The 18,958-nt window shown below is 40.4% G+C and overlaps 1 protein-coding gene across 1 annotated transcript; it reads right to left on the bottom strand.

The window, feature by feature from the left end:
• Positions 1–2,572: 2,572 nt before the first annotated feature.
• LOC128105635 (guanylate-binding protein 1-like) lies at positions 2,573–18,640 on the bottom strand. The gene is made up of 10 exons (XM_052730891.1): positions 18,451–18,640; positions 17,829–17,956; positions 16,141–16,250; positions 13,897–14,093; positions 13,330–13,572; positions 8,382–8,668; positions 7,220–7,426; positions 4,358–4,460; positions 3,877–4,070; positions 2,573–2,677 (listed from the first exon to the last, which is right to left on the bottom strand). Exons 1-10 carry the CDS (start codon positions 18,638–18,640, stop codon positions 2,573–2,575), a joined length of 1,764 nt encoding a protein of 587 aa, XP_052586851.1.
• Between the last annotated feature and the right edge of the window lie 318 nt (positions 18,641–18,958).

Below are 18,958 nucleotides of genomic sequence, written 5' to 3'. Positions count from 1 at the left end.
CTTCCCTAGCACTCTGTTTCTCCCTGTTCCTGTAATGTCTTCATTTATCATGGTATCTCTTTTCTTGCTCTCCCACTCTGTTCCTGTTCCAGCTCGAACCTCCCGTTCCCTTATGTTCTCATCCCCCATCCCTTGCCTTCCATTATCCCCTCCCCCCCAGTTTGCTCATGTAGATCTCATCTATTTCTCCTTCACTGGGCGATCCATGCATCCTTCCTAGGGTACTCCCTGCTAGCTAGCCTCTCTGGAGCTGTGGGTTGCAGTCTGGTTATCCTTTGCTTTACATCTAGTATCCACTTATGAGTGAGTACAGACCATGTTTGTCCTTCTGAGTCTGGGTTACCTCACTCAGAATGAACTGGCCTACTCTGGTGATCAGATACCCTAACTGTCATCATAGAGCCCTCATCCAGTGACTGCTGAAAGCAGATGAAGAAATCCATGGCCAGGTGCAAGGCCAATCCCAGGAGTCCAGTCAATAAGAGAGAGGAGGGATTCTATGAGCAAGGGACATCGAGATCATAATGGGAAAATGTACAGAGAAGACCAGCCAAACTATTGGAAACGCATGAACTGTGGACCAATTGCTGAGGAGTCCCCCGTGGAATTGGACTAGGCTCTCTGAATAGGTGAGACAGTTGTTTAGCTCGAACTGTTTGGGGAGGGGGGGCAGTCAGTGGGATCGGGGCCCATCCTTGGTGCATGAGCCACCTTTTTGGAGCCTAGTGCCTATGGTGGGACATTTTGCCCAGCCTTGGTGCTGGAGGAAAGGGCTTGGACCTGCCTTATATGAATGTACCAGGCTCTGCGGACTTCCCATGGGAGACCTTGCTTGGAGGAGGTGGGAAGCAGGGGTTGGGTTGGAAGGGAAGGCTGGAGGGCAGGAGGAAGGAGGAGAGGGGAATCTGTGGTTGGTATGTAAAAATGAATGGAAAATCTCTTAATAACAATAATTTGAAAAAAAACTTTATAAAAAGAAAGTAAAAATCACTGAACAGGAAGAAATGACTCAACTGCTTGATAGGAGTGAGGGATATGCTGATGGGAAGGCCTCAGGAGATTTCTCAACTTGAGAATGATAAACGGTGCAGTTTAACTCCAGAGTCTTTGTGGATGTTTAGGAATCTAAGGTGATGCATTTACTGAAGAGGGCATGTTCTGAAGTCACTCCCTGTCACCTTTCTGTCCTGTTTTGGTCTGTTAGTGTTTGTTTTGTGAGTTGCCTGCCCCACTGAGCTACACAAAGGTAGCAGGAGATTGTGCAATTCAGAGTAGAACATGAATGTGTTTAAAAACTGTTTCTCTATACTGTGAAAGCATAAAGATGGAAAGAAATAAAAAGGTAGAGTTAGAGGGAACCATGAGGGAGGAGGGTGAAAAAGAGAGGGGGGGGAAGGAGAGAGAGGGGAGGGAGGGAGGGAGGGAGGGAGGGAGGGAGGGAGGGAGGGAGGCAAGGAGGAAGGAAGAGAAAATATTACTGAAAGTGAAAGTGAGTCTGAGTTGTTTTAAACATATCAAATGCTGGGAAATCAGCTGGTTTGTTTTCCTTTTGGACTAGTAAAATCTGTTAACATTATGCAAGCCCCAAACAATTTATCACCACTTGAGTATTTGCCAACCATGTGGCACTTAAGGGTAAACACAAAAGATTTTTGGGCTTGTATCTAAGCTGAGGGGTTTCCAGTGTCTGCACAGCATGTGTGTTCCTAAGCTCTGGGGCAGGTTCTCCAGTCTTCTTTGGAGCATGTTTCCTTAGAGATAAGTGAGTCAGAGTCCTTTTCTAAACCCTGAGTGTAAACAACATCTCAGAGGCCTGGGCAAGCCACTGCCAGCTCTAAACCTCTGAGATGTCTGTGAGCCTCTGGACTGTGTCCACAGTCTGGGAATGGCCATGGCATTGAAAAGTGACACTGGGCTGTGAACAGCATCTGAAATGGTGGTTTGAAGTTTGGGGGACATCTAATTAACCCTCGTGCTGATCTACCCACTGACCAGCACTTAAAACCTCCCATCTGACCTAACACAAATCAGACAATAGGACCGATTCTTAATTTTCCAGCTACAAGTGTTGAGTCATTTCCACAAGCCCACATGACAGCAGTGTGCACTCAAAAGTATGTTGAGGAAACACTATACCACTGCCATTATTCTATAAGTTAATGTCTCATCAGAATTGTGTCTACCAAAGCCCTGGGTTTGATGCCAGCACCAGCAAAAGAATTACTCAGAAAGTATTTTTGTGTTTCTATATTCCATGAGAGTGGCGAGACCCACAACTTCGACATTTTCCTTGTGTGGTGCTTTTATTCTGAATGTTTAGATGCAGAACCAATGCTCTCATCATTGGGAGACTGTGACGGCTAATAGTCTTCAAATTAACTCCCTTCTTATTGAATTTAGGAGAGGATTCTGTGACTTCATGAACAATGTACAGCACACATTTGAAACAATTACAATAGGCTGATCATTTTTATTCACAGTTTTCACTTAACCTGTATTTCTGTTTTTTGTACAAGTCAATTATCCTCAGAGACTTGCAAATTATGTCATAGAGGTTTAGTTGGTTTGAATTTTAGAGTATGGTGCATGAAGACCCACTGTTCTTAATTTTCTCGATCTCTTGATGCAGTTTCCTGCTCTCATTCTCAAATCCTTCCTTGAGAAGCCGTTCCTGCTCCTGAAATGGAGATGGAGACTGTTAACTCAGACAGCTTCCCATGTTCCTCAGAGTGTCTCACAAGCTCTACTTTGGTAGTTACATTAAACCCTGGGGGAATTTTGATAATTTGTCTCAAAATCATTTCCTTCTTTATCATCCTTATTTCCTCCCCATCTCCTACATATGGCATTAAATTTCTGTGCTTTCTCCAGTTTTAGAAATGTTGTCTAACAATTCCTCGAACACCAGTGGCCCACAACTCTCAGGTCCAATTCTTGGATCCTTTGACTCAGGTAAAACACAATTTTCTACAAAATCAACACCAACTTCCCCCTTCTTTCTCGCCTCATCTCTGATCTGTGTGGTGTGCACTCTCAAACACATCTAAAAACTGATAAAAATGGGCAAAGAACCAAATGAAGGTTACTACCTGAGTCAGAATTAGGGCAAGCATTCAATCAAGGAATTTAGGACATATCCAAAATTTTAGTGTCCAAGACAGGAGACAAATATGTTGAAGCAACTGGGGTACTCAGTGCTCACACACCATTCTATGAACAACCCTGGAGCCTAGGTACAGATGTGGAGGGATTCTCAGAAAACAGATGTTCTGGCCATGTGAGCATTTACCCATTTTTCTTGAAGGTTTGGGACTGTCTCTACTCTTTAGGATGCTTCCAGAGATAAGGTCATGCTAGGTATAGTGGGAACAAATTTTCTATAGGTCCCACTCAGTAGAAAAGATGGGAGTTGGATATTATATCTTACAATCTGATGCAAAAAAAAAAAGTCATTTTACATGTAGAAAGTACAACTTCTCTGTGTAGCACATGAGAAAAAAAATAGTCCTTGACAGGTTAGTTGAAGATTTGGTCACAGAAATCCTACAAACACATTAAGAGAATCTGTGATTCAAAACTACTGTTTAATAGAGATACCCTGATAAAGGATTTCATCCAGCAACAGGCAGCCTTACAGAACCAGAAGTGGATCTGAGAAAAAGCAGTGAGGGGATGGAAATATAATAGAGAATGTGATTGACTCACTCCACTTGGGAGGATTTTGTGTTATTACCCTTGTAATTTAGGGAGGGAAGAACAGAATCTCCAGTCACAATCCAGTCAAACCTTGGCCTTGTGAGACCAGGCCTCAGGTTCCTGATATACATTGTTGACTGGACTGCAGAAACGGAAAATTAAACTGGTGCAGCCAGGTACCTTAAGTTTAAGGGATATGATTCTTTCTTGTTCTGCCCTCATCACCTCCCGTTCCTTCTCCATCTTCTCAGTCAGCTGTTTCACATGCTCCTGGTAACTCCTTTCCTTCTCTTCCATCATCAGCTCAAGCTTCTTTTGCATTTCCTTCAATTCTCTGTTTGCAGCCTCTGCAGCTTCAGCCTTTATACGTTCCGCTGACAAAAGAAAATGCAAAGAACACATCAAGTGAAATATATTAGCTGCTTTTGTCTTTTACCGCCTTGGGAAAATTATCCTGTCATTGACAAAACTTTCCTGTGGAATCTTTGCTCTATTAATCAGTCAACAAGGAGGGAGATGGCCACATCTACTGGTTTGAAAACAGCCACCATGAAGCTGAGACTGACATTTGTCATTCTCTGTCATGATAACCTTATATGGACCAATATTGCAGCACATGGCAATAATTTCCAACATCTGGAGTCTTCTCAGCAGCCCTCACCTTCTATCTCCTTTTCCTTTTCTGTGAGTGACTGATCTGTTTTTAGAAGTGTTTCAGCCACATCCTCCTTGGACTCAAAGTACTTTTTCAGCATCTCTTCAGCCTGGATGACAAAAGAAATTAGAATGAGAAAATAAGAGTGTGAGTTAAAGACAAATCATGCCTTGCATCTCTTAATTCAAAATAATGCTATCAGCTCTGAACAAATACTTTGTGATTCAAAAAGTATTTCAAGTTTAAGGTTTTAAAATCAACCTGAGGTCCCCTCAGACTCGATCATTTCTGATTGTTCAATCTTTAATAACAGGTGACTCCATTCATTTAGCTGTATCTTTGATGTCTTCTTCCCCTCAAACTATTTATTCAATATCTTACCATCAGTTAATAATGTTGATTTGGGCTTCAAAATGTAATCTTTGTTCAACAGAAAAAAAATTTGTCATACAACATGTTCTGATCACACCTTTTCATCCCCCAACTCCCCCCAGATTCTCTCCACCTCCTTACCCACCCAACTCCATGTCTCTTTTTTCTCTCCCTCTTTATAAAACCAACAACTAAACAAAAAGCAATCCAAAAAAAAAAGAAAGAAGAAAAAGAAAACCAAGAAACCGACACACACAAAACAAAACCCACTAAAATACAAAAGGGGAAATCATAACATATAAGCAAAAGACCAATAAGACAAAAAAAAAATGCCCAAACAAAGCCATATGAGAAAAAAACTTTACAATGATACCATTGAGTTTGTTGTGTGTTAGCCATGTACTTCCTGGCATGGGGCCTTCCCTGAAGTGTTAACCAGGAACTTTTACTTGTCCTCTGCTCCATTCAAACCTGCTAGCCTGAGACCTTCCCTCCTACCAGAAAGATGGCTACAGATCATTCTCAGAGCATCCAGAATATTGTCAGAGTAGTTCCAGAAGGAGCATTGTTGTGATTGAATGAGAATGACCCCCATGGACTCGTGTGTTTTGATGCTTAGTCACATGAGAATGAAACTACTTGATGAGGATTAGGAAGTCTGGCTTTGTTGGAGTTGATGTGTCCTTGATGGAGGGAGTGTGTCACTGGGAGCTGCCTTTGAGGTTTGAAAAGCCCATGCCAGGCCCAGTATCTCTCTCTCTTGGCTGTCCCCTGCAGCTCAGAATATAAATAAAGATCTCACTACTTTTCCAGCACCACACCTGCCTGTGTGTCACTGTACTCCTCACCATGATGATAATGGACTAACCCTCCGAAGTTGTAAACAAGCCCCAAATTAAATGTTTCCTTAAGACTTGCCTTGGTCATGGTGTCTCTTCACATCAATAGAATAGTACCTAAGACACTGATGCTTAAAATCTCCTACTGACTTTCTCATTTATCCAAATAAACATCAGGTCTTTTTGAGTGTCCTCCAAGACACCCACTGACTTATCTGACCTCTGGCCTGTCACTTTATGTCTTGATAATTTTTTTTTTTTTTGCCAGTGACTATACACAACTATTAAAAAGCATCAATTTATTCTTATGTAAACTTTCTGGTTTCTGATATTTCCATTTCCTTCATAGTCATTTGTCTCTCTGTCTAACTTCTTTGAAGACTCAGCTCCACTTCCTTGTCTGATATCATGGGTAAAATATACTGTTTTGTATATATTATTCTTTGTACCTGGGTTCTTTTTTCCTTACTTCTTGCATACAAAAGGGAAGAAATATTTAGCCTTTGTAAATTCATCAATGTTTGAAAATAATATGTGTCTAAATCTACCCTTGTCCTCTATTGCCTAAGTAGGGCAGTTTAGAGCTGTTACAGGCAAAGACTGTGTAACCTGGATTTTCATTCAGGCTGTAATACTCATTGACTCTATGATCTTGAGTGAGGTCTTAACTTCTCTCTGCCACAATTCCCTTTTCTTTTTATGAGATAGTAATAATAAATACTTAGTAGAATTGGTGTCAGAACTCAGTGAATTAACTTCTAGAAAACAATGAGGACAATCTATGTGTCCACTATTATTACCCTTATTACTAGTCTGTGAACTAACATTACCTGGGGGTTGTGAGCGAGAACTTACTAGCTACTGTTGATTTGGTTTCTTTATTCCTTAAATTACAGTAACACTAGCACCCTGAGAAGTACTGGAAACATGGGGATAAATAAATCACTGTTGGATGATTAGATAGATAAATGAGGGAATGAATAAATTCTACAGCATTTCTGAGAGGTCCAGTTGTACTCCCAAAGAAGTTGCTGTTGGTATCATGATTGGCTCTCTACCTGGATGAATCAAAGACAAGGACACTATCCAAAAACACAGTTGCATTGTCCTTGTTCTCACTAGCATTTGACAGATTGTAACACAAATCTTAAAAGGTCTTATTAAATAAAAACACAGAGCCAGATATAGAGATGAAAACCCAAGAGATCAGAGGAATAGGAAAAACCACAAGTTAACCTCACCTCACTGACACCTCAGTCTCCAAAGAGACCTACTGCCTGTATACCCATGCTTATATGCCTTTCTGTTTTGCTATGTCATTTGCTTTCTCTGTCCAGCTACATCACTTCTGCTTCCTGCCCAGCTCTGTCACTTCCTGTCTGTCTGTACAGACCTCCAAACCTTTATGGTTAGCTAGTGTTGGAATTTAAGGCATGTGCCACCACACCTGGCTCTGTTCCCAGTGTGGCCTTGAATTCACAGAGATCCAGACAGATCCCTGCCTCCTGAATGGTGATACCATTACCTGACTTCTATGTTTAATATAGTTGCTGGCTTCTTCCTCTGATCCTCAGATAAATTTTATTGGGAGATACAGATAAAATATCACCATAAGAGATTCCACACCAAGACCCCCCCAAATGGCACCTCAGTTTACCTGGAGCCCTTTCCCAGGAGCCTGGATATACTTTTTCTCCAGCTCTTGTTTCTTTTGAAGAAAGAGGTAGTAACCTCTTGGTTTAGAAAATGTCCCCTGCTTTACTTCTTCTTCCAGAGGACCAAAGATCCCCTCCAGCAAATCTGAGCAACGAGCTGATGACACGTCCATGTTCTTCTTAACAAAGGCATCTAGCTTCGCGTCCAGCTTGTCCTGGGAAAGGAAAAAATCACACAGATGCTTGAGAGGAGGAAGTTAACACAGAAGAGTACTGGAGAATGTCTAAATGGGGCCATGCTCTTCACCTCATGGTGTCCCTGCAGAAACTGGCCCTTTAGTTGGTAATTTCCTGAAGCCATCTCCCGGTTCCCCTCCTGCTGCCCCCCTTCCTGATTTAGGAAGTAATTATCAAAGCACAAATACTACTGCAAAGGAAACCTTTGTCTTGTCAAGTCTCTAAATTTAGGGATAGCTCAAATCAGGCTCATATGGACTTCCTGAACCCACCACTCTGTTGTTTTGTGAACTTAACAGTCGTGGGCCAATGATTCTTTGTCTCTGAAACAGGATGAGCAAGACCAGTTTCAGAGGTTTTAGTCACATTATGAGGTAACACAGAGTACTAAGACCAGAGACTTTACTAGAAGTACTCAGTAAAAGAATAAAATACTTTTTGATATTGTAACACTTTGTATGGTTTTTGTCACTGTGATGTTAAAGAAAGATGAAGATGTTAATGATGGGCATTTCAACATTTAGAAAGCACAATGGAATTGAATATCTGCATGTGTTACTTCCTGAAAGTAATTTAGGTATGATTATGCCTATTTCCTACTGACATTCACTATCTAGTTTCACTAGAACTCTTGACCTCAAGTATCATTACTGACTATCATTAGTAAAATCTGGGCTTACTAATCAGGGAGAAGCATCACTGATTTTTTTATAATAAATATTTTTATAATAAAGAGAATACAGTTTTGTGGAAAATGTGGTTAACTATAATGCTATCTTTTTTTCTCAATTTCCAGCAGAATCTAATATTTCAATAACCATTGCAAACCTGTGCACATCTCTGGATGTCACTGTCTTAGAGACTAAGGACAATGCTCATACCAGAAAAGGCCCATGCTTTTCTTTATCTTATGATTTTGGGTACCACACTTACCCCTAATTCCCTCTGGAACTTTTGGTCTACATCCTTGAAAGAATTCTTCATGAAGACTTCAATGGCTTCTCTCTCAATGGGCCTGTGCAGCTCCAGCAGCTCCTGGAGAGTTTCTGTAGGCAGTTGGACCTTCTGGTTCATCTGTTCTTCATAGTGCTCAATGGCCTTTTGCACTGCAGCTGAGTTCTCTGTCTTGGCCAAAGCTAGAACAGCATTCTCCATGCAGGGTAGTTCTCCACTTCTGATTGCATTGACATAGGTCAGCACTAGGCTCTGTAGACCTACATGAAGGAATTTTAAAAATGCTGTTAATTGCTGGACAGAGCACATAGTTTTCAACTCAGTTTTCAGAATTTTCTGAGAAAGAACATTAAAGGAATAACATATTAACCTCTAGATCCAGAGGAGATTGAAACCCATTTTTACTGCTTCTACATTTATCCCAGAGATAATCTTTGGGTTTTGTTGTTGTTTGTTTTGTTTTGTTTTGTTTTGGGGGGTTTTGTTGTTGTTTTTTCAAGGCAGGGTTTCTCTGTGAAACAGTTCTGGGTGTCTCAGAACTGACTATGTAGACCAGGCTGGCCTCAAACTCACAGTGATTCACCTGCCTCTGCCTCCCGAGTGCTGGGAATAAAGGTGTGTGCCACCTCCACCTTGCCCAGAGACAGACTTTGTATTGACTCAATCGGGGCAGTTTTTGGATGGCCTGAGACACTATGTCTACTCATTTTATCACTCTTCTTTTTCTAATCTTCTCATTATCTTTCTTTCTCTCTTATTAAATGACCAAAGAGAAAACTTTCTCCTCCTCTTTTTTTCGTTGTTGTTGAGTGTTTTTGTTGCCCTTCCTTCCTCCCTCCCTTCCCTCCTCCTTCCCTTTGCTCCTTCGTTCCTTCATTTCTTCCTTCCTTCCTTCCTTCCTTCCTCTGTCCTTCCTTCCTTCCTTTCTTCCTTCCTTCCTTCCTTCCTTCCTTCCTTCCTTCCTTCCTTCCTTCCTTCCTCCCTTTTTAGTGGTGCATGTTACTAGTCCTTTTTCTATACTATGTAAATGGGTCTATTCAGACGTTTTTTCACAAAAGCTACAGAATAACCAAGACATCTAGGTTTCCCAAAATCTTTGATGTATGTAGGTCTGAATGCAACACATCCCAAGAAGCAGTTCTCAGGCAAATCAGGGCAGTTTTAGGTCCTTCCTACCTAAGAGTTCTCTATGCATCCATCCTGCACTTTTTTGTTGTTGTTTCTATAGTTGGGATGAATTGTGGATTTTATTCTTTCTCTTACATCTCCATTTACATGTTGGATATGTGTGTGTGTCCATTTACTTTTTTGTTTGTTTATTAAAATAATCTGAAGTTTCTCAGACTTCTCTTAACATTAATACGTAGCCAATGATGAGCTTGCATTTCTATTTCTGATCATCCTGCCTCTAACCCTGCAAAATTAAGATCATAGGTTTTCACAGTCATACTAGTTCTTGTGCTATTAGAATCAAATCAAGAACTTTGTGAATGTTAGTAAGCCATTCTACTCTCTGACCTATATTCTTTGTCAGAGAGCTGCATGACTATGTGGTGTTCCTTATTGTAAATATCAGGGAAAAGTCCACATTGAATTATTAAAAAACAAACAACTTCACCCATTTCAAAACCCAATTCTTTCTCCTGATATTACCATCTCAAGAAATAATACAACATGAAAGAAGTGCTGAGCTTCAATCTCAGGTGATATATTAATAGGTCCTTGTAGGTGAAAGTTTTCCTGTGTCCCGCCTGACCCACAGTCAGGACAAATCCTCTCACCCATCAGTCCTGCAGCTGCTCGGATCCAAATAAACACACCGAGGCTTATATCATTTGGCATACCAACTTGGGGCTCTAGAATTTCCATAAGGCCTAAAAGAGTTTTAAAAAGGGTTTCTAAACACACAATCACTGAGCCAAAAACAAAAACAGCTTTCTACTTCATGTCACTCATAGTGGGCCTAGGTACAATGATGTGTCCCCTGGCTGTGGTGGGTTTGTGGCATGCAGGCTGGAACTATAGCATGGCAGATTCCCGCCGAGTTACACAGAGGTTTCTGTAAGCCGCGCAACATGGTGTGTGGTGGATATAGTTTTTGCTACTTAAAAAAAAGAAGAGGTTTCTGCTGCTGTTGAGTTAAATCAATATGTATATTTAAAAGATATCTTGATTTTTAACACAACAATTAGGGTGTTTGGCCATCCCATCACCAGAGTAGGTCAGTTTGGGCTGTCTCTCGACCATTGCCAGCAGTCTGTTGTGTGGGTATCTTTGTGGATTTCTGTGGGCCTCTCTAGCACTTTGCTTCTTCCTATTCTCATGTGGTCTTCATTTACCATGGTCTCCTATTCCTTGTTCTCCCTCTCTGTTGTTGATCCAGCTGGGAGATGGCCAAACACCCTAATTGTTGTGCTAGAAACCTCATCCAACTACTGAGGGATCTGGATGCAGAGATCCATGACTAGGCCCCGGGTGGATCTCTGGGAGTCCAATTAGCGAGAATGAGGAGGGTTTATATGAGTGAGAATTGTTGAGACCAAGGTTGGATAAAGCACAGGGACAAATAGCCAAATGAGTGGAAACACATGAACTATGAACCAATGGCTGAGGGGTCCCCACTGGATCAGGCCCTCCGAATGGGTGAGACAGTTGATTGGCTTGATCTGTTTGGGAGGTATCCAGGCAGTGGGACCAGATCTTGTGCTCATTGCATGAGTTGGCTGTTTGAAACCTGGGGCCTATGCAGGATTGTTTGGCTCAGCCTGGGAAGAGGGGACTAGACTACCTGGACTGAGTCTACCAGGTTGACCTCAGTCTGTGGGGAAGGCTATGCCCTGGAGGAGATGGGAATGGGGGGGTGTTGGGGGGAAGGTGAGGGGGACGGGAGGGGGGAGAACAAGTGAATCCGTGGCTGATATGTAGAACTGAATTGTATTGCAAAATAAATTAAAATAAATAAAAAAAAAAGATATCTTGATTTCAAAATCTATGTCTAAGGTTACGTTGCTTTGGAAAAGAGGTTCTGCTTTTGTTTCCACAGAAAATGAGAACATATGAATTGTTTCCAGGCTAATATGGTTTGATCAAGGAAGACCCCCTGAGAGGTCGCCAGATGATCCAACATCCAGAACAGCTTCAAGGCAACTGGCTCAGAGAACACAGTGTCACAGACTATTCCAGTCAGGACATACCATAATTCTTAATTTTCTCAGGATCCCCATAAGATTGTCAGCACCTCCATCCAGCAGGAAATAGTATGAGAAGGTACACTCAAATTCTCAAAATATTGTTTATGAATGTTTATTTTTATTTAAAGGAGATTGATTATAAATGCAATCTCTTTCTAAAGAAAAAAGGGGACATCATAGATAGGATAAAGAGTAACAACTTGCTTAAAATGTTTTACAATGCTATAGATTTTAGTTTATTACAAATTTAAAGTTAATTTTGTTATACTGTATATATATTTCTACTCTCATTTAAGGTATTATGTTTATATAACTCATTTAAATTGTAATGAATAATTAAGAAATACAGATTAATAATTAGTCTTCTATGATAGTCATGTCACTTAAGTTTTCTAGGTATACATAGATATATTTCAATCAGGTAGGTAGTCTTCAAACACTTCAAAGACCTACAGAATATGGCATTTAAATTGTTTTAAAAACTTAGACTTTCCTGGACAATGAGACACATCTGCTCCTGGCAGCACCAATTTACTTCAAAGAGGAAGATGGGCATCAAAGGCACTCCATATGGAGTTTATCTTCTTCTTGACAAAAATAGCCATTTGGGCAAGAAACTATTCTTGCCTAGACTGCTTGACAAAATGCTATATAAACTGGACATGCAGGACCCATAGTAAGGTGACTATTGAACTTTGCAAGACGAGATGGTCCTTTTGGTTCCTGCTTCACATAGGAGACAGCAGCCCGCCGACCAGGGAGCAGCATGTAATGGCACACAGGTAAAGCCATGGAAAACATGATGACATATAGATGAACAGAAATGGGCTGAGTTTAAGAGCTAGTAAGTGAGAAGCCTGAGCCAATAGGCCATATAGTTTGTAATTAACATAAGCCTCTATGTGTTTACTTAGGGGAAGCAAGTGGGAGAGATTTGTTCCAACCGCCAACCAACCATGACATAGGAAAACATTCAGCTACAGGTCCTTCTTAGTCCTATCACATTGTCATATTTCACTATAATGAATTTTTTTGGATTTGACATCAAAATACATTAGCTTCCATCTCACTCTGATAATTTCTACTTCCATAATTTTAACCTAACCCAATGACCATTTAATTCTACTCCATTAAACAGAGAGTTCATCTTCTGAATCTGTCCCTTTTAGAACTGCAAAGTATTACACATAAAATATTTAGAGTTATATGTATATAAATTAGAGACCTTCCTACAAAGCTTGGAACCAACTCTTAATTCCTTAAGTCATGTTTCTGTTCTATCAGGACATCACTGCTCCATTCTGGCTATGGTTCCACACTTCTCCAATGAGAGACACTATCATGTATTCTCTTCTTTCAGTCACATAACTCTTACTTTCCTGAAGTTGAAAAGTTGTGTCCTGTCTTAGGCCTTACTCTATTATATTTGTTCTATATGTTGGGTTTTTTTGTGAATTTCAGGTAACTTGTTCATTAGTAGGAAACCATGACCAAGGAGAAATTGTTTCTAGGGCTTCATTAGATTCCAGTGACCCCTCCCAGCCTTGCTATTGCATATATGAGATTGTGAGAACTAGATTTAGTTCCCAAGTAAGTTCCATCACATGATACATGAACTACATTTTCAACAACATCAGCTAATGGTGTTTGGTCTGGTTAAAAGTGATTCCCTCAGTATCCTACAATGAGCAGAACAGAAGACCAGGTGGGAAATAGAGGGGATGACTTACGTGGTCCATTGACCTTGATGCCACCAGACAGAGTCTTGACACCAGAAGAGCTGAAGATGTATGAGGTGAATTTTGCAACTTGTTCTACAAAGTCTTCACTCAGCTCTTCTTCTGCAACTGTTTCTAGTTTAGAAAGTTGCTTCGTTGGAGCAGGCCTGTCGAACACAAAGCACTTCCTCTGTGGGAAGAACTTCCTGATGCATAGCCGAGGCTCATTAAATCTTTTAGTTTTCTCATCAGTTCCTTAAGGAAGGATAAATTAGATGCAGTAAATTTCAAATAAATTATTTAAAACACATGACCCTTCCAATATTATAACTTTCCCAAAGCAAGGGGAAAATCACAATGTGGAATGAGCAATAAAAAATTAAAGGAATGGGAAAGAAAACGCCCTTTCTCTACGAAGCTGTGGATGATACAGTTCAAATTAAGCCAGCTGTGTTTTCATTTCCCATAACAGCAGTGAGGATAGCACAATTATGGCATCAAGAACTTTACCAGGAACACAGAAGTGACCTTTATGCTATTGATATCATTATATCTCAAACTTCTCTTGAGCCCATTCACCTGCTTTCAGCAAGAGTGCACTCTCCAGGTACTCATCAGGAGTGATAGGTTTTCCATTAACTTTCAGCTCCAGAGAAAAATCCCTCAGGGTCCACACAAAGATTGGAAAGAAGCCTACAAAGTTAGCTGAGTCATCTATGCCACTCTGCTCAGGTGAAGACTTTGATTTGATTAGATCAGTCAGCTCTGTCACATAGCTGTCATGCTAAGTTAAGAAAACTACAAAGAAAATATTAATTTTATACTGATTTTATGATGTAGATTCCACCACTACTCCCTAACATATTTATTTGTTAGCTTATTCATTTTCAGAATTTATTCAGTCACAAATATCTATTTAATGTCTTCTATGGAACAAGCACGATCCTGGGGACAAAATTTTAAAATAAGTGAGAGAATGCCAACACACAGAGTTTGTGTCTAACTGAAAAAGACAGGCACAAGAAATAGTGAATCAGTGCATGGGGAGCTTGCTCATGGAGTTCTTCAAAGGTCTACTTGTGCTTTCTGAGATCCTAGGTTATAAGGAATCCAAATGAATCAACATATCCAACCATGGGAAGTCTAGTGAAAGAACATTACAAACAGAGGTCACATCACTTGTAAACCCTTAAACAGAAAAACATGATCATATGGTGAATATAAATCATGATTGCCAGTGTAGAGGGGCAAAAGTTCCAAAAGACAGACGTGTAGGATATTTAAGTTAGACAGACCCAAGTCTTCAGTTTGATTTGCACTAAATGGAAGGCACTGGTAGACTTTATGTAGAGAAGATATGATACAGCATCATTTCTCAAGAAAACACTGGCAGGGAACGTACCTGGGAATCAAAAGTATAAGCAAAGAATAATATGGCAGTTGACATGTCCAAGACAACAGACAAGAACATCTTACACTGGAGTTTTTGTGGAAGCTGTTTAGAGAGTATGTCAGTCTAGGGAAATAGGTTTGCTGGTAGAACCGAGAACTTTCGTAGAATAATGATTTCTAGTGTTTGAGAAAGTGGTTGTATCAAATGATTTCTATGTTTTAAATCAGAGAAATTCTGCAAATGATGGAAAAATAATGTAATAAGAAACATGGAGGAAGGAGAGATTTTGAAAATTGTGAATTTGAATCGTCTCTTAGATATCTACATGAAGGCAGCTAAATGCAAAAGACTGAATGTCATCATAACTATAAACTTGATGGCAACTGTCACACAGGTGCTTCATAGGCCTTGAGTCTAAATGGCAGCACCTAGAGACACAAAGTAACACAAGGATAGCAGAGGCACAGTAACTAGTGAGTTGTACACTTAGAGGTCACAAGAAAAAGAGAACATAAACCAAAAATTTGGCTGGTATGGTAGGTAGAACACTAGAAAACTTAGAAACTCTACATCTAAGATCCAAGTCATGCAGAAAGGAGGAAGAGCTCAGTTTATGGCATCTGCTGAGAACAAATACTACAATTGCCTACTGGATGAAGTAGTTAACTGAGCTCAATATTTGACGTTAAGGCCATGGAAATGGAGCAAGAGGTGATGACGACATAGATGAGGTCGTAAGGATGGAAACAGTGGAAGAAGGTGAGTGGACAGGGATACCACATGTACATGAGTGTCTTCTGGCTTCTAGTCTTTAGAAAGTTAATAGAGTTTTAAATTTTTTACCAAAAAATGTTGTGGTGAATATAGGGTTGAAAGAAAAGAATGGACATAATGTGCCATGCTCTGAGTGTCTGTACTTCAGAGACTCTGCTCTTCTTTTATTGATGTAAGAAAGAGAAAGTGCTACAGAGCCTAAATAGGAGAAAGAAGCATGCCTGTCTCTTCTAGAGTTCCATAACATGCAAAGTGTGAGCTAAATAAAACAAACAAACAAATAAACAACATCTCAGAATAACTGTGAGATTTGCAGGAGACAGTATCTGCAGAACATAGCTGGGTAGTTAAATGGAAATACTTAGAGGTGCTGACAGGAATGGTGATTTCCAGGGACAGAAGTTTTAACTGATGTTGAGGATCTGAACATACATAGGATATTAATCCAGACATGGATTTTCTGAGCAGTATGTGGCTGTTTTTAAGGACATATGGACCAAGAAAGCTTGAACTTGTAGTGGAGACTGAAGTAAACCCAGATGGTAAAAAGAAAAGGATTATCTAAATCCCTCAGTCCTTACCTGCCAGTCTACCTGAGGAAATAAGAAGCTACTCTTCCTTGATTTATTACTGTTCTAGACACACAGAAAGGATACTGCAGCTGGTCCATGGCCTGCTGGTTGATGGTTCCCATGCTGTTGTAGATGAAGGTGCTGCTGAGGAGGATTGCCAAGGCAAAGATCCAGCAGTCATTCTGGTTGTCTCCCTGCAGGTCAGTGAGTGAAGAAGAGTGACTAAGAGACCATCCATCCTCTCAAGTAGCCAAAGATGAGCCTTTGTCTGCCTCCTATTAGCTATGGTATCAAAAGTAATTCATTTCTATCACATAATAATTCTGTACCTGTACAATGATTTTATGAATGTTCAATTCATGCTCTGTAATTTAAATAAGATGATGTACACTCATGTATATGAGAGCATGAAAGACATTCAAACTTAAAGGTCATAATGTTGATCAGTTCCTAAAATTTAAAGTGGCATGCTGGGTTTCACTCACAGAATATGTTATGGTAAGGGACTATCTTAGATATGGTTTCTATTGTGTGAAGAGACACCACAACCACAACAACTTTTATAAAGGAAAGCACTTAATTGGGTGACTTACAGTTCAGAGATTCAGCCCATTATTATCATGGTGGGACATGGTGGCATGCAGGCAGATCTGGTGCTGGAGAGGTAGCTGAGAGTTCTACATCTTATGCTAGCAACAGGAAGTGGTCTCTGACACTGGATGTGGCTTGAGCATATATCAGACCTCAAAGCCTGCCTCCACAATGATACATTTCCTCACAGAAGGCCACACCTTATCCAAAAGTCACACTTCCTAATAGTGCCACTCCCTTTAGGGGGGGGACATTTTCTTTCAAAGCACCACAAGAACATTTTAGCACTAGAAAAATAATGTCCTTTAATTGAGTTTTGTGTCTCTCAGACTGGGAAGAGTAGTAACGTGATACTCCATGAAAAATGATGTTATTGCAAATTGTGGTTTTTAAGAGAATGGACTCCATAGGCTCATATATTTAAATGCTTAGTCACCAAGGATAGAATGGAAAAGTTTGAAAGAATTAGAAGGATTAAAAGATGTGACCTTATTGTGTCACAGTGGGTAGGATTTTAGGTTTCAAAAACCTAATACAGGACTAGTCTCTCTCTCTCTCTCTCTCTCTCTCTCTCTCTCTCTCTCTCTCTCTCTCTCTCTCTCTCTCTCTTCCTGCTGCCTATGGATCAGGATGTCAGGATGTAGCTCTCAGCTACTATTCCAGCACCATGCCTGCCATTTCTGGTGCCATGATGATAATAGACTAAGCCTCTGAGACCGTAAGCAAGCCCATAGTTAAATGTCTTTTTTTTTTAAATAATAATACTTGTCCTGGTCATAGTTTCTGTTCACAGAAATAGAGCACTACCTAAATTTTGTTTTTCTCCCATTAATAATGTTGTGTAGAAGTTACAATTCTTAACACTCCACAGGCTCACACCTGAGAACCAGGCATGTTCAGAAAATGTACAGTCAAATTTAGAGATACCATTGAGAGTCTCACCAAAGCATTGTGTGATGATGTAAAAGAAAAATGGCCAAAAACATTGTCAGTTATTATTATGAAGGCTGACTGGCTACTAATCAGTTGACTTTAGTGTCTACTCCTGCTTCCCATGTCAGGTGAGTTGAAGAATGATATACTAATTTGATTTGCCAGGAGCATAAATGAAAGATTGGAAGTGAAGAATACAGGTGGACTATTGATGCACCACGAATAGAATTTGAAAGAGGATGTTGTACCTTCCCTATGTCTTCCAGGCCCTCAGTATCAAGCAGAACTAGGGTGTGTCCTGGCTTCTGGGGATGAGGCACACACCACATCCAGATCCCCTTGGTGTGAGACTGCACCGTGGAGCCCAGAGAGAAGCCTGCAGAGTGGGGATGAAATGGGGGAGATGAATAGCACATGATTCATGAAATCTCATTGGAATTATCGTATTTACCACTTACAGGAGGACAACCAGTTACAAGAATTGGTTTTAATTGCAAACTCAGCAAAAGGGAGGGCAGACATCCAATGCTGAGCAATCATTCATTTCTACCTTAGACATCAGTGGATGCTTGCTCTTCCTACATGAACATTCTAATAAATATTTCATAATTCAGCATAAGTAAGTTGAGTTTCTCTATGAATGTATTATTTCTTCTATCAAAACACACTTATACCTTTAAATGAGAAAGTAATGGGAGTATGGGAGGAACCAGTGAGAAGACTAATTCAGAGAAGAAAAAGTCTTCTGATGGACACAAACCATCCCACATCACCCATGTCTCTGACTTTTCCTTGTCATCTCTGCTTGCTGGATGCTGACAGTGGGAGTGGGCAGAGGGGACTCAGTAGAGCTTTGCTGGTGGCACTCACCATTCTGTTTTCCAGCCAGCTTGTTCATCAGGTAGGATTTTCCTGTACGGTAGAAGCCCACTATTGCTACCACCACCACAGGCTGCTTGATAGCAGACAGGATATCCAGTGCTTCCTGGTTGGCCACCAACTGCAGATTAGAGTTCTCGATGAGGCACACTGGGCCTGGCATGTTGATTTCTGAAGCCATTTCCACCTTACTCTTACGTTTGCAAGAAATAATAAAACAGGAAAAAGTTCTGTGTCAGGTAGAAGAACTCAACTCAATGACATGAACCTTGGGTGCAATGGTGGCATGCATACATTTTTGGGGAACCTACCCAACTACCCGAGGGTAGTGAGGTCATGGATCTTGGAGGAGATCCAACTACTGCCGCTTACTAACCCAGCAAAATTCTTAACTGCATTTTAAATATTTATTCTTATACCATAGATAAGTGCAGCTCTCATTCCTCATCAATGAAACTTTTCTTTGCAACAGATGGAGATCATTACAAAAAAAACTACA

Source organism: Peromyscus californicus, unplaced genomic scaffold (assembly GCF_007827085.1).
Source record: "Peromyscus californicus insignis strain IS unplaced genomic scaffold, ASM782708v3 Scaffold_9__1_contigs__length_137607984, whole genome shotgun sequence".
Taxonomy (NCBI): domain Eukaryota; kingdom Metazoa; phylum Chordata; class Mammalia; order Rodentia; family Cricetidae; genus Peromyscus; species Peromyscus californicus.
Note: the sequence above shows the minus strand (reverse complement) of the source record. Positions and strands in the feature narration are given on the sequence as shown.